The sequence below is a fragment of the Balearica regulorum genome, chromosome 6 (genome assembly GCF_011004875.1).
Source record: "Balearica regulorum gibbericeps isolate bBalReg1 chromosome 6, bBalReg1.pri, whole genome shotgun sequence".
Classification (NCBI taxonomy): Eukaryota; Metazoa; Chordata; class Aves; order Gruiformes; family Gruidae; genus Balearica; species Balearica regulorum.
The window spans coordinates 9,607,034-9,621,581 of record NC_046189.1 but is presented as its reverse complement, the minus strand read 5'-3'; the positions used below and the strand labels follow the sequence as shown (position 1 = coordinate 9,621,581).

Sequence of the window (14,548 nt, the reverse complement as noted above, 5' to 3'; positions counted from 1 at the left end):
GCGGGCAGGGCCAGCAGCAGCGTGCTCTGCCTCTGCTATACACTGCCACTGGTTTAAACTCCTGCCCTGCTCCCACCCGCCCACCAACAGCCCATTACACCCTGCCAGAGCAACGGGAGTTGCAAAAACACCTCCTTCCCGCCCGGGCTCCACGCTCCCAGCCAAAAGAAAGGGAGAGAGCAAGGAAGCAAGCTGGGCAGGATCCAGCACTGAGAGGGGCAGACACCGGCAGCCCCTTGGAAAGACGGATGTCTTAGGAAGGGCGTATCAGGCTGCTGAGGAGACCCAGAGGAAACAGAAGGGTTTTGTTTAGGTTGTTCCTTTAAAATATGTCCACTCCCCTCTAAGCCTGCATATTTTACAGTCTTGGCATACTTTCCTTGTTGACAACTCTGGCACACTCGGTGTTTTTTTTTTTTTTTTTTCCCTAAGTGAACTCACTCCCTGAAGGCATTTTTCAAGCTCCCACAACTTGAGAAAGAGAAGTTGCAGCCTGGAAAAAAAGCAATGACCAAAAACCCAGGTACTAATGGTAATGCTGTTGAACATTCAGGGGCTCAAACATGCAGAGAAATGGCTAACTTGTTTGCGTTATTCTTGAGTCATTAATTTTTATTCCTTTTCATGACAAAATTCTTAAAATATTTTGGTTTCTGCTTACAGAAAAAGAGTGAGGATCATGGCCATTTAGACTCCAAATAATCCATGTTTTTAATCTATAGGACGCAGGAAAATCATGGAGGAACTGTATATACACAAGTATTAGAAAATATTTCAGCTACCCAAGTATTAGAATTCTTTTGATATACGCAAGTATTAGAAACATCTGCGTTGCAGCAAGAATTCCTGTTACCAGGCAAATGTCAAGAACAGAAGATAAAAAGAAATTGACTGTGCTTGAGAACTTCAGCATACGGATGAGCAACCCAAGTCCACGAAACTTTGTAATATTTTATCTGACGATAACAGCTTTAGATCATACCTGGGAACAGTTATGTATTATTCTAAATAAACAGCTTGGTATTTCCTCATGCCAAGTAGTTCCTTTTAGTGCTTTGCAAAAGCCTGAAAAAAACCATCCCTCCACCACCACACCCAGTTTATCACTATTCCCCCAAACCAGCCATTCTAGCCCTATGATTTTTCTAATCAAAGAAACGCTGGAGAATCCAGTCAGGGCAACCAAAGTGCCCAGCTAATGTCCACATTGCAGGCGGTAAATCAAATCTCCTGGCGCTCTTTCCACCGAGCAAGCAACCCATGCAACATCGTGTGTGAATATATTATGAGTATGTTAATTATTATGACAATTATTATACAACTATACTAAGCAATATGATATTGTTATACATAATTATTATATATTACTATATCGTATATTAATATTAATGTTTTATAATTGTATGATGGTTATAATAGTAATTTATTGTTATAAATAATAATATTTAATCATTTTTTCTTTTGCATTATTAATTTAACCCCCTTCAGATTAAACGACAAGCTTTAACTCCAAACTACATCCACAAACTCTCCCGGACCATCAGCACCAACATCCTTTTCCTCCTATCTCCCGACCCTTCTCCAGCAGCCTCTGGTATTCCTCCCATCTCCAGCCGCATTTCGCGGTATCTCCTGCCATCTACTGATGCTTACGAGGAGACGACTACTGTAATTCGCGAAGTGTGGGGCGAGAATACACCCCTTGCTTTTAAAAGGGGGGGGGTGATATGGGATGGAGGGAGGCACCGGGGGCCCGGCCACGGTCCCGGCCCGCCCCGGGCGGCCAGCGGCCGCCCGGGGCGGGCCGGGGCCGGGGCCGGGCTCCGTCCGAAACCTCCCCGGGGGAGGAGGAAAGCGCAGCCCTTAAGAGCAGCGCCGGGATCCGCCGTCCCATCCCGGCGCAGCGATGGGGGAGGCGGCGGGAGGCAGCGCGGGACCTCCGTTACCGCCGTCGGAGGCGGTCGGGGGGCAAGTGAATGCCCTGACCGTCCTGGCTTTGCTGGAAAAACTGGTATCAATGTTGGAAACGGTGGAAGGGCAACAGCGCCAGATGGAGCAAAGGCAACGGGGTTTGGAAGGGGCGGTGCGGGGTATTCAGGGAGATCTGGGGAAATTGTGTCGAAGTCACGGGGCGACGGGGGAAGCGGTGGAGAAGCTGCTGGAGAAGTCGCGGAAGGTGTGCGCCCACACCAGAGCCGTGCGGGAGCGGCTGGAGAGGCAGTGCGACCAGGTGCGACGCCTGGAGCAGCATCACGCGCAGCTGCTCCGGCGGGATCGCTTCAAGGTGCTCATCTTCCAGGTGAGAGGCCTTGCGGCCACCCTGTGCCCCCCACACCTTCCCCCCCGAACCTGGGGAAAGAGCCCATTTCTGCTAAGCCCTAGCAAAGCTGGGGAAAGAGCTGACTTACTACTAACTCTTAGCAAAGTTGGAAAAAAAAAAAGACTGTCTTTTTGCTGACTTTAAAAAGTTTGGAGAAAAACCTTTCAATCTCAGCAAACTTCGGGAAAAAGCAGTCTTTTTTGCTAACTCCTAGCAAACTTGGGGAAAGAGCCCGTTTTTATTCTTAGCAGCTTTAGGAGAAACGCCCACTTTTACTCTTAGCAAACTTGGGGACAGAGCCTGTTTTGCTAACCCCTAACAAACCTGGGGGAAAAGCTGTCCTTTTTGCTAACTCTTGGTAAACAGGGAAAACGCCCTTTGTATTTTTGCTAACTTTTAGCAAACTGTGGGGAAGGAGCCCTCTTTTACTCTTGGCAAACGTGGAGAAAGAGCTGTCTTTCATGAACTCTTAGCAAAAACGGAAGGTGTCCCTGCCCATGGCAGGGGGGTTGGAACTAGATGATCTTTAAGGTCCCCTCCTACCCAAACCGTTCTATGAAGCCTGAGGAAAGAGAACTAGCTTTGCCATCTCTTAAGCAAACTTGGGGAAAGATCCACCTTTTATTCTCAGCAAACTTGGGGCAAGATCCACCTTTTACTAAGTCTTAGCATACGTGGGGAAAGAGTTGTTTTGTTGTGGTTTGGGGTTGGGGTTTTTTTTAAGCAAACATGAAGAAAGGGCCCTTTTTTTTTCTTTTTTTTTTTTTTTAGCAAACTGAAGAGCTCATTTTGCTAACTCTTAGCAATGCCCCTAAAAATCGCCCTTGCATCTGCCCTCAGAAGCAGGAGAGGACAGCGCTGCAGCTCCCTGTCCCACTCAGCCTCTCACTCCCCGCTCTGCTCCTCAAGCTGTTCTGGCCCATTCAGGGATGAGCTAAGAATTCAGCTAAAAATTCAGCTTCCTGGGAGTCCATCCAGTGACAGGAGTAGTTTGCATATTTTCCCCTTTTTAAGCAATGATCTGGACAGAACACGGCGTGAGCTTTAACTAAACACAGGACGTGACTTTTACATCTTTAAAGAAAAAAAAAAAAAAGACCTCCATAACGCACCGGGGGAAGGAAGGAGAGTGAGCACGGGGTTGGAGCAGCCACAGGTCGGGCACATCACCAGCTCCTCAGGCTAAACTTGTCAGCTGCATGTTACATCTGTCAGTAGCTAACTCTACTCCTTGGGTTGTTGGGGATTTTTCTATTTAAACAAACCCAAAACAACAGAGCAGAACTTGATTTTTTTAAAAGTTGGCAGGCCTGGTTAGCACACAGGCACTTCCCTCCAGAAAGGAAGCCCCCACCTCTCTGCTTATTGTTCTCCCAAATTACCGTCCAGGCTTGTCAAGCCAGAAGAGGAGGAGCTGCGGCACATACTGAGCATGGTGGTTTCCACCCTAGAAGGAATGTGGAAATTATTCCAGGGACTGGGTAAATGAAAAGACACATGTTCTCTGGACTTCTCCAAGTAATATAAGATCTGTTACTGTAAGTCGGAACACTGCTATCTCCCAGGCAGCGTTAGCTAACGACTGGCTCCTGCCTCCAGGTTCAGACCTAGACCTTGAACATTTCCCGTGGGGAAGGTGCACCAGCTTGGGCTGTGGGAAGGTAATTTTGTGGCATTACTGCTACCTGCAAGTGTGAGAATTAAGGCTTTGCTATTGCAACTACAGCATCTTCCTTCAGAGAACCCAAATTTTAGCATTTTAAGATGACATAGTGTGTAGAGGAAAGACAAAACCACAGCTGTGTGTGGGCAACGACGGTTGCTTCAGGTAGAGACCCCCGTTACTGCTGCCTATTGGCAGTGACTTGCAGGCACTGGGTAAAAGTACTGGTAAAACTGGCCAAGAAGGGTTTGAAGGGGAACGCAACATCCTGACAGGGAAGAGAGCTCCTTGCTTGTTTCCTGACACTAAATAGTATTGCAAACCTAAGCCTATTTAAACCTCTGAGCCTTTCCTTAATACTGAGTCCTAAAGTGTACAACGCAAAGAAAACAACACAGGTCCATATCCCAGAACAACAGCTAAAGAAAATCCACTGCTTCTCCACTGCCCATCACTGGCGTGGCACCTTTGGACAGGAGGTCTGTTCTTCATTGCTTTAACAAGGTTCTAGTTGACTGTGGTGCTGTCACCGGAAAATATGTTGCCGGGGCGGGGGGGGGAGAGGTGAGATGAGCTTAATGGATCCCCAGCCAATGCAGATCAGGAACACAAGCTTTAGAAAAGAAACACTGCAGTTAAATTTGGTTTAAAAAAAAAAAAGAAAAAAAGAAAGAAAATCAGCTGTCAACTGGGAATTGCTCCTGGCACTGGCCTGTTGCTAAAAGGCAGTGTGGCTGTCTGGAAAACCGGGGCTGGCAGAGCTTCCTGGGGCGTGGGAGGGTGGCTGGGGCTGGCAGCACCCAGGGCTTTCTCCAGCAGAGCCTGGGAGGAGCTGGGATTTTCCACTGGGGAAGCAGCCGTACTGGAGGGATGGCGGGTGCTCACAAGGCCGTGCCTGTATGCCTGCTGCGTGTCCATCTCCTCAAAATCTCCCTGCAGGGTCTCCTTACAAGGTGGAGGTGGGATGACCTGGTAGTCAGCAGAGCTACCGCCTTGCTAGGATAATTGTAGAGAGGGAAAAGAGCAAAAGGCTGGCTGGGTTTTGGTACTGCCCCAAGCAGGAATCCATGGAAAAACAATTGCAGGAAGAAGTCATAGCAATGAGGCCATATTGATGCCAGATTTCTGTAAAAACAAAAGGGAAATGTGGATATATGAGACTTTTCTTCAGTTGGGGGATTATCTTTTCCACTGAAAACAACAATGCCAAACTTCACACAGCATGCTTCTCATTAGGACCCACTTTTCCAGCTTAGTAAGACAGCTCGGTATGAAAATAAAAATACTGATCTGTGATTCAGTTCTGCAATCACTGTATACCTCAAACTCCCTAATACTTGGTGGGAGCACTGAGCATAGCCAAAACACGACTGAGCTCCAGCTCTGCATTTTATGAAACCATGCTGCCGCTCGCTAGCATCAGCTTTCCCTCAGCATACATGCTGAGAATGAACTGCGTTTAGAAAAGTTCAGCTATTTACATATTTTCCATTAAAATGCTCTTAGTTTTCTCTCCCTAGACTGTCTGCATCGTTCCTAGTTTGCATAGATTTCTTTAATTGGTGACATATTTTAATGGAGCTCCATTCCAAGCATTTGAGGATGCAAAAGTTATTACAAATACCACAAGTGACACAGCAATTTAGCAAAACACTGAAGTGACTGTTTTAAAAATCCTTGTTAAGCTTTGGCATTGTTCCCCTCTATTTTGTTCTTGCCACATGACCAGCTTTTTGGTTCTGGTTTGGTGGAGTTTTTGTTTGGTATTTTAGCTGCAGAAGCAAAATGCAAGATAAAAAGCCTCATGTTTAATTTTTCAGTTAAATGACATGTTTACTAGTGAATAGTACAGATAAAATAAGTAAAAATTACAGCTTGGGGTCAAGCACACTGATATTCAGCCCCCTTTCAGATGCTGCCGTTTGCAAATGCTTCATTCTGAGATGAAGCAAGAGGAGGCCAGAGGAACTTAGCCATTTGGTTGTATCTTGTAGTTTGGGTCACTGTAATAATCTTTTGAAAAAGCAACTTCAAACTCAAAAAATGAACAAGTGAGGGAAACAGAAGAATTACAAACCGATAATACTATTATTTAACTACTAAATTTCCCACTGGAGCCTTGCAGGGAGAATACTTTTATATTGATTGATAACAAAATTATCTCACATGGCTCTTAGGACTTGATCCAACTATGCAGTGGGAGGTCAGGGGGACGGCGCAGCCAAACCCACAGCACACTCCCAAAACACCCCGGCCTGCACAAGACGTGCAAATGGGCGGCCAAAAATTTCCTCCTCTTTGCCCACAGTTCCAGCCTGCTCCCTGCCCTCCTCCCTCTCCATGCTGACTTCCAGGTCTGATGAGCAGTTATTTGTCTGAAGGAAAGTAGGTGGAGTTATAGGTGTTTTTAGAAAGATTTGTCATCTTTTGACCTGTTTTGTGTAGCAAAACAGGTTCTAGACAAGTAATCATTTAGGCTTCTAACAGCATCAACAAAGTACAGAGGAGTCTGGACTGCTATAAGCATGGGAAAATGCCATCTTCCTTTCTTGAAGGCCATGGCCTCATACCACAAATCTAACAAAAATCCAAACGAAAGCACACCAATTTCCCTCATGTGGCATCAGAGATTCAGCACTCCTGAGTAAATTAACTACCAGCTCACTCAGGCCATCTGTTTTTGTAGTACACCATTACGGATTTTTCTCTTCCTTTCCAGTAAAATATAGGGTTGAGATTATGTCCTACAGAAAGCGAGTCCAGAGGAGGCCATGAAGATGATCAGAGAGCGGGAGCACCTCTCCTATGAAGACAGGCTGAGAGAGTTGGGGTTGTTCAGCCTGGAGAAGAGAAGGCTCCGGGGAGGCCTTACAGCAGCCTTCCAGTACCTGAAGGGGCCTACAGGAAAGCTGGAGAGGGACTGTTTATAAGGGCATGGAGTGATAGGACAAGGGGTCAGGGTTTTAAGCTGAAAGAAGGTAGATTTAGATTAGATATCAGGAAGCAATTCTTCACTGTGAGGGTGGTGAGGCACTGGCACAGTTGCCCAGAGAAGCTGTGGATACCCCCTCCCTGGCAGTGTTCAAGGCCAGGTTGGATGGAGCTTTGGGCAACCTGGGCTAGTGGAGGGTGTCCCTGCCCATGGCAGGGGGGTTGGAACTACATGGGCTTTGAGGTCCCTTCCAATCCAAACCATTCTATGATTCCTGAGAACAGCTGATCAAAGCCACAGGGAAGGCACTGATTTTAACTTTGCAAATATTATCAGTATTCGCAAGAGTTGTTTTACATGAAGAACTTGCACAATTCTATTTGGCTCCTACATGGAAAAATAAAATTCAGAGGAGCTAGCTACCTACAGTCAAGCACATCTGAGAAAATGCAAGTGCTGGTTTTGATATGGGATATGAAAATTAAAAAGGTGCATTGCTTTCTCAGAATTTTAGATTAGATCAAGAAGAAAAGATCAAAGTTCTACTTTTTTTAGCATGGAAAATAGTTTACGCAGTTTGTAACAGTTGGCATTTTCCAGTGTATTGTTCTAGTCTTCCTAAATGAAATACTAGGCTGCTTGGAAAATTATATCAAAACAAAATACAGGTATCATATAAACTTGTTAGACCAAAAAGTTACCAATAGCCCACCTACAGCATGTTGTCAGTAACTGTATTTGAAACCGAAACATCTATTCCACCACAGAGCTTTCCTACTATACCACCTTTGTATTTCCAAAGCATTTTACATAATTTGTTTTCATTTACATTTTAATAGTTCCTGTGATCCTAAGGTCTTTTAGAAACGTGAGATGGGAAAGCATGTCATTCCCATTTTACAAGCAGAGTAATAGATGCCCAGAGGCTGATGTTTTCCAGAGTCATGCAGGAAGCTTAGACAGAGAGGTGATTTCTTGAATGCCAGTGCTGACGGATAGCCAAAGACCACCTGGGATCTGCTTTTAATTGAATCATTATCTCATTATTACATAGTATATTTTTGTTTGCTTTTCTTTCTTTATAAATACAGTTAGTTTGACAGCCTCCCTTCTACTCAGAGTCACAAATTTGATAAAAATTGAAATAAAATCTATGTCCATATTCTTCTAGAGACTGCATGCAGTACTTCAGTTTAATGTGAATACTGTAGATTGAGAACTAAACTGACCTTGAGATGAGGCACACAGGCCCATGTCTGCTCAGACTGCACTGCGATCAATCTCAAACACCACCACTTTCCTAGACTAAATACTTTCAAAGTTATAACCCATCTTTACTCATCAAAGTCAAAATTTTCCATGCCATTCAGGCATCTACACCTACATGCTGAGATGCTTAAAACTGTATGAGATTACCTAGGTTTGGAAAGAATGCACGAGATACGTAAATTACACTTTATACTTCGTGCTCTGGGGAATAATTTAACACTGCACCCACTCATGTAATCCACATCTCATTACCTGCAGTGGAGAGAAATATAAATATTTGTACTGCAGTTACAGCTGTTTTCACTTAAAGCTGGTACAGGTTTTCTTTGTTTTGTTATCTTGGTCACTGTTGCCGATAGTTGCAACAACATTATAGGCGTCGGGAGAAGAACGCTGGCTTTGCTGGATGTTCCACTGCAGGCAAAGGGCTTGGAAAGCTTCGGCTGTGCCAGTGTATCTGACTGAGGCCGCTGGTGCGTGGAAACCGTAGAAGGAAAGCACATACAAACTGTCAAACAGCCATCAATTTTTTGATGCTTTTCATTTTTATATCCCCAAGGGATATTCATCAACACATTGAATCACTGTATATACGATTATATACATGGTATAAAGTGATTCTGCCTGTCCACTTGCATATTCTTGAGTTCCAGGAGCACCGCAAGGTAGTCAGGAGTATTTTGTTTTTAAAAACAACCATGTACAAAGCACTGTGGTATATTCATAAAGACATCCTTATACAGTCTTGACAGCAAATTTAACCAGAGACACTATTCTCTGCAGTGTTCACAACAGTATGCTCAGTCCTGAAATAATGAGCATGAACTTTGAAGTGTATGTGGCCTTTTTTTCCCCCTTAACTGTACACTAGGCCCACTAGGGACAGATCTGAGACTATTACAACCATTTCACTCAGCACTTAACTGTTTTTCGTATCTAAAGATAAATATGGGGGGGAATAAAAAACATCCTTCCAATCCATAACACTAGGTGATATTGTAGGCATTCTGTCTGAAGGTGATTAAAAAAGGTAATAAATAGAGAATACGCAGATCTAAGGCGTAACGATTTTGAAAAGAAAAGGGAACATGTGAGGAGCCTTGTTGGCTTTGCATGGGCAGATGCCTGCAAAACCTACCACAGAACAGAGCGTTCATTGTGCTGCCTCCGAACTGCTTGGGGTTGCAGAGCTGCTGTGCTCGGTAGTCACAGAGGTCCTTCGTTACCACTTACAGCTTCTGCCCTTGTTCAGCCTGTTTGGTTTTCAGATTCTTTCTTTCTTTCCATACCCTTTCTTGGTGGTGTTTCTAAAAGACAATCATTTTCCTCCTAGCTAGAAGTGATTACCAGTGTTCTCTATGTGGTATAATGTCTGTTTATTTTTGTATGCCATAAACTTTTTATTTTTCAAGTAGTTTTCCTGTCCATATTTTCAAAATTTACCAATTTACCAACCAAATTTACTTTTTTTTTTTCCTGTAAATAGCTGTTCAATAGCACATAACTCTAAACATCATGGACTGTGTGGCTTCTTGGTATCAACAATCCATTTTTAATGGCATCATACGTTTTTCTGAAATACACTGAAAGTCCTAACTGCATTTGCCATCTGAGGTACCTCTCGGGTGCAACCAACATCTCTGTGGAGATATTCCCAGTCCTTGGCTAGAGAAACTGAAAGCTCTGGGGGGTTGTGTGACTTCTGTAAGTCTATGCAGGGGTCTGTAGTATGACCTTCTAAGCCACCTTACCATCCCTTCTCCCCAAGGATAGGTCTACAGCTTTACAGCTAAACTCTTATTAATGAGTATCTAATTTAAATGCCAAAGAAGATTTTCATTCTGTATACATTCCAAGTCACTCTGAAAGAGAAATCTTACAGCTGACAGCTCATTAGTCTTAAACTGTACCAGATAATGGTTCGGTGGGCTTTGAGTGGCTTGTTACTGGTTAAATATACTGAAACAACAAGAAATGTTCAGCATCCTTCATCACGTCGGGGCGGGGGGGGGGGGAGAAGTAATTGTTCAGGGTTGTGCTTTGTTTATTAAATTTGTGTCCTGTGAACTGTGAAACTCAAATATTGTCAATTCTTTCAGGAGGAAAATGAGATCCCTGCCAGTGTTTTTGCAAAAGAGCCTATTCCCAGCATTACAGAAGGAAAAGAGGAGCCAGTGGATGAGAACAAAACACTGGAAGAAACCTTGCAGACAGTGGAGTTGTGCTCAGATGATGAAATGTTTCATGAGGAAGATGATGTGGATGACAGTGCAGAAGAGAAAACAGAAGAATCCAGAGCTGAGAAAATTAAAAGATCCAGCCTCAAGAAGGTAGACAGCCTCAAGAAAGCATTTTCCCGCCAAAACATCGAGAAGAAGATGAACAAGATCAGCACAAAGATTGTCTCGCCTGAACGGAGAGAAAAGATCAAGAAGTCGCTTACTGTACATCATCAGAAATCCTCCTCTTCAAAGAGTTCGGCTTTCAAAGTATCTCCCCTCACGTTCAATGTGAAGAAAACCCGTGAAGGAGAAAGCCCTGCTGAAGCTGAGGACAGACCAACAGAAACTACAAGCAATGACCAAGTGGAGAATGAGGATGAAGCATCATTCGCCGACATGCACTCAGACATGACACCTACCACCTCGCTGACCGAGGAGGGCAAAGCAGTAGCCGATTCTCTAGAGAAGGAAGCCAGAATGGAAAGGAACACCATGATGAACAACAACATTGAGCTGTCCATTGTTGAAGATGATGAAGAGTATAGGATGCCTCTAGAAGTTTCTAGCCAGAAACTGTATGATGAAAGAAACAACCCAGTCGGCAGGGAAACGGAACAATCTGACGAAGAAACGACTCAAGCAGCTGTCCTGCAGATAGACCAAACAGCGTAATCAACCCAAGCCTTCCTTCGCCTTCCAGATACACACGGTTTTACTTAGGCGAGTAACTGGTTTCTGCTACACAGGCAGTAGTAGCGATTCAGTTTCTTCCATCCTTTTCTCTGCAGTGGTAATTTATTGCATCATGATAGAATGCAGAGCAAAAAAGGTCAATGACACGGGCTGCAACATGCTCCGTTTTAGGCCAAGTCACTGGTGTTTATTAATTTACAGATGCTGTCAGCTGGCGTAAGAGACTAGCAGGAAAAGAGTATGTCTAGTAGAAGCAAGCCACTCAGCTGGCATTCTTATAGTTAGGTCAGAGGAATGCTTGGAGAGTAGTCAAAGCCCAAACATTACTGTTCTGTTTTCTTCTCTGTCAGTGTTTCACAGCACTGTGAGTAGTTTTGTATGTAAATGTAGAAATACCAATGAGAACATTTGATTTCGGTTTCTGTGCTATGCTCCGTGAATACTAACAGCCTCAGTAACTGTGCATACGCGTAGTTTGTTTGGGGCTTTGCTCCATGATGCTGTAAGCCTGAAAAGTTGGTTCCATCAATTTCAGCGGGGGAAAGATTTTTGCCAGAAGCCTCTCGCTATTCACTTAGAAGAAATGACTGTGTTTAGGTGGAAATGAAAAGATGTTTTTCATTCTATCAGAGTTATGGAAATACATTAGTGACAAGCATGAATGTGTGATCAGCTACTGTATCTTTAAGGGATCAGAAATCGAAAAAAAGAAAAGAAGGAAAAAAAAGGAATTTGATAGAAACATGAAGATAGTCTGAAGAAAGTATGAAATGCAATGAAATGTAAAAAAAGCAAAAATAACCCCCCTCAATACTAAATCTATACTCCCAGCTTAAAGAATATATACTCAGATAACACTAATTAGTTAATTCTTAGCCTTTATAACAATATACTATCAAACTTGCACCTGCACAACTTTGTATCTCAGAGTATTTTGAAAATAGCATAATTTATCTTTTTTACAAACTATTTCATATATAGAGCTATATCTACACAGAAGAATTAGATAATTACAGGGATGTAAGGACAATTTTTTTCAAAAAGGTGAAACAGTCTTTTAGGCATGTCTAAAGGGAACAATGTGTTATGGATTGAACTTCACGGCAGGGATGAGTTTACATAAGGATGAGTCTGCAAAGCCTCAGGATTTGATTCTCTGCTAATAAATTTCATCAAAGCCACCTACCTGCTTTCAAAACTACAAGTCTGTAAGTTTTCAAAATTCATTGAAAACGAGAGGTTACAGGGTAGTTTGTTCACCATTGAACGTTCATTCCCGTCACTTAACAAAGGTAAGGGAGAGGTGAGGAAAGGGAAGCACAATACCCACAACAGTTACCTTACATCCTTGTTTATGCAGTGGATTGGTTTCTTTATATATATATATATAATGTTTATATATATATAAAATTCTACTGATACTTAACATTGCACTAAAAGGTTGCTTCCTTCAACTTGTATTTAGAGTCACAAATTACAGGGGAAATAAAAACTACAGCAAGAATACCATTGTGAAATGATTAACAGATATTACTCCACAGGGGTAATATCTGTAACCAGTAAATCACACTGGAAGTTAGTCAATAAGAGCTTAGTGTAGGCAAATACTATTAAGAGTTAAGCTCTTAAGTGTATGGTATCATATAGGAGATACTGGTTTTAAGAAGAAAAATGGCATAACCCATGCAGCTATATTTTTATTTTGTATTAACTACAATGGATTTCAATTATTTGTACTTGTAACTAACTACAAATATGGCAAATAAAAGCATAACATAAAACACAGTCATGTCAGTCTTTGGGAGAAGCAGCCTGAGAAGTTGGCAAAGATGAAATTTAAAGGTCAAGCTTTTATTACTTCAGTTCATATCCTCTTTGTACCTATACCATTTTCTTTCTCATCCTCTGCTGTTATTTAGCAACACAAACACCAGGGCTCAGACTTTGCTTTCCAGACACTCGTCAGATCTGTAGCACATCTGAATGTAGTCAGGCACTTTGCAAAATCTGCTAGCTCCATCTGCATTTTTTATCGGACTGCAGCATACTTCTAATACTTTAAATCGTCCTGAAAGCATATTTATATTGAAGTGTATATTCTGTTTATGCAGACAGATAAATTCATGTCTTCTAGAGTGCCACGCAGTCTTTAGGAGGCTTAATTTTACTGACAGACCAAAGAATACATGTTTAACCTTTATGTAACAGCTGTCAACTTCCTGCGGCCACCAAGCGCTAACCAGAAACCCCAGCATCATGTTTACATTTCGTTTTCAGATATGCCTGGTTTGTTTGTCCTGCTAAGCTTTAATTTAAACAATACCCTTGGCCACGCTCTATTCAGTTTTAGAGATGCTGAAACAAATCCCATGCGCAGTGTTTTAAAAGCATTACAATGCTATCCAGTAAAACCATTGGAAATGCAGATACTGAGCATCTGTGAGAGAATTAATTCAAATACCCACTTCAGGATACACTACACACAGAGCCATCAGTTGCAGAGCTAGAATTAAACATTTTCTCCATCACAATCACACATTTACAAGGATGAGTGGGCCTGTAATCCTAACAAACATAAGAAAGCATGCTTTGCAAGAGAGAAGAACGTTTATGCAACTTGTGAATGTCTGATTTTGTGCTACCTTATAAACCAGAGGACAAAGCAAGCTCAGGATCCCGAGATGTCCCCCAAGCTGTTTCTTCCCCTCTCTTTCCATTCTCAAGTCCTGACTAAAAACATTAGTCTGCAAAACTTAGTTTCAGGGAGGAGACAGACTGCAGCACCAGCAGCACTTTCACGTATCTGAGGTATGTGCCTGGATCTTGTCAGGCTGGCAGATGTCAAGCATATGCATGGGTATTCCATGCTTGTGCTGACAGGTTTGCCCACAGAATTGCTTTTTTTTTTAAAAAAAAAAAAAACCTGCTTGTTTACCCTTCTTGACACGATAACACAGGTACAGCACCTGCCTGCAAGCTCTACGTGTACCATTATTCTTTGGAAGACCTGTCTTTAGCTGCTGCATGGATTCAGAGTTTGACCTCCACTGAAATCGGTGGGAGCTTTGCACAAAGAAAGAGGGTGTGATAAAGTCCTTATGGTATAAATATTTAAACTAGCAGCACTCAGCGGCTGCTGATACTTCCATTTTCAATGCCAGAAAACCAGCTGACATTTCTGTCCCCTTTTAGAGGAAAGGGCAAAGAGCATCCTGTTGACCCTCACGTGCTAATCCATGAACTGGCTCCTCTGTGAAAAGGCATAGATACGGGATTTCTGGACCATTTCACTCTCAAATAAGAGAGTGCAGTGAAAGCCCTCGTACAGGCCTGACTAAAGCATGTTTGATGATTAAACAGACAGAAGAAAGGAAAGAAAAGAATCAGAAGGTAAAATGTACCTGTAAGCCCTTTGCGCTGACGCACTGAAAACCAATTGTTGTTATAGG

General features: G+C 42.9%; 1 protein-coding gene across 1 annotated transcript; it reads left to right on the top strand.

Annotated features, from left to right (window-relative positions):
* The first annotated feature begins 1,815 nt into the window (after positions 1-1,815).
* Positions 1,816-12,884, top strand: CAVIN2 (caveolae associated protein 2). Its single transcript, XM_010308983.2, has 2 exons — positions 1,816-2,299; positions 10,284-12,884. The coding sequence occupies exons 1-2, from the start codon at positions 1,907-1,909 to the stop codon at positions 11,076-11,078; spliced, it is 1,188 nt and encodes a 395-aa protein (XP_010307285.2). The 5' UTR covers positions 1,816-1,906; the 3' UTR covers positions 11,079-12,884.
* The last annotated feature ends 1,664 nt before the right edge of the window (positions 12,885-14,548 follow it).

Excerpts from the sequence above, each read along its gene's own strand:
- CAVIN2 (XM_010308983.2), top strand. The coding sequence starts at position 1,907 with ATGGGGGAGGCGGCGGGAGGCAGCGCGGGACCTCCGTTACCGCCGTCG. Across the intron at positions 2,300-10,283 it reads TCAAGGTGCTCATCTTCCAG|GAGGAAAATGAGATCCCTGC; the intron begins GTGAGAGGCCTT and ends CAATTCTTTCAG.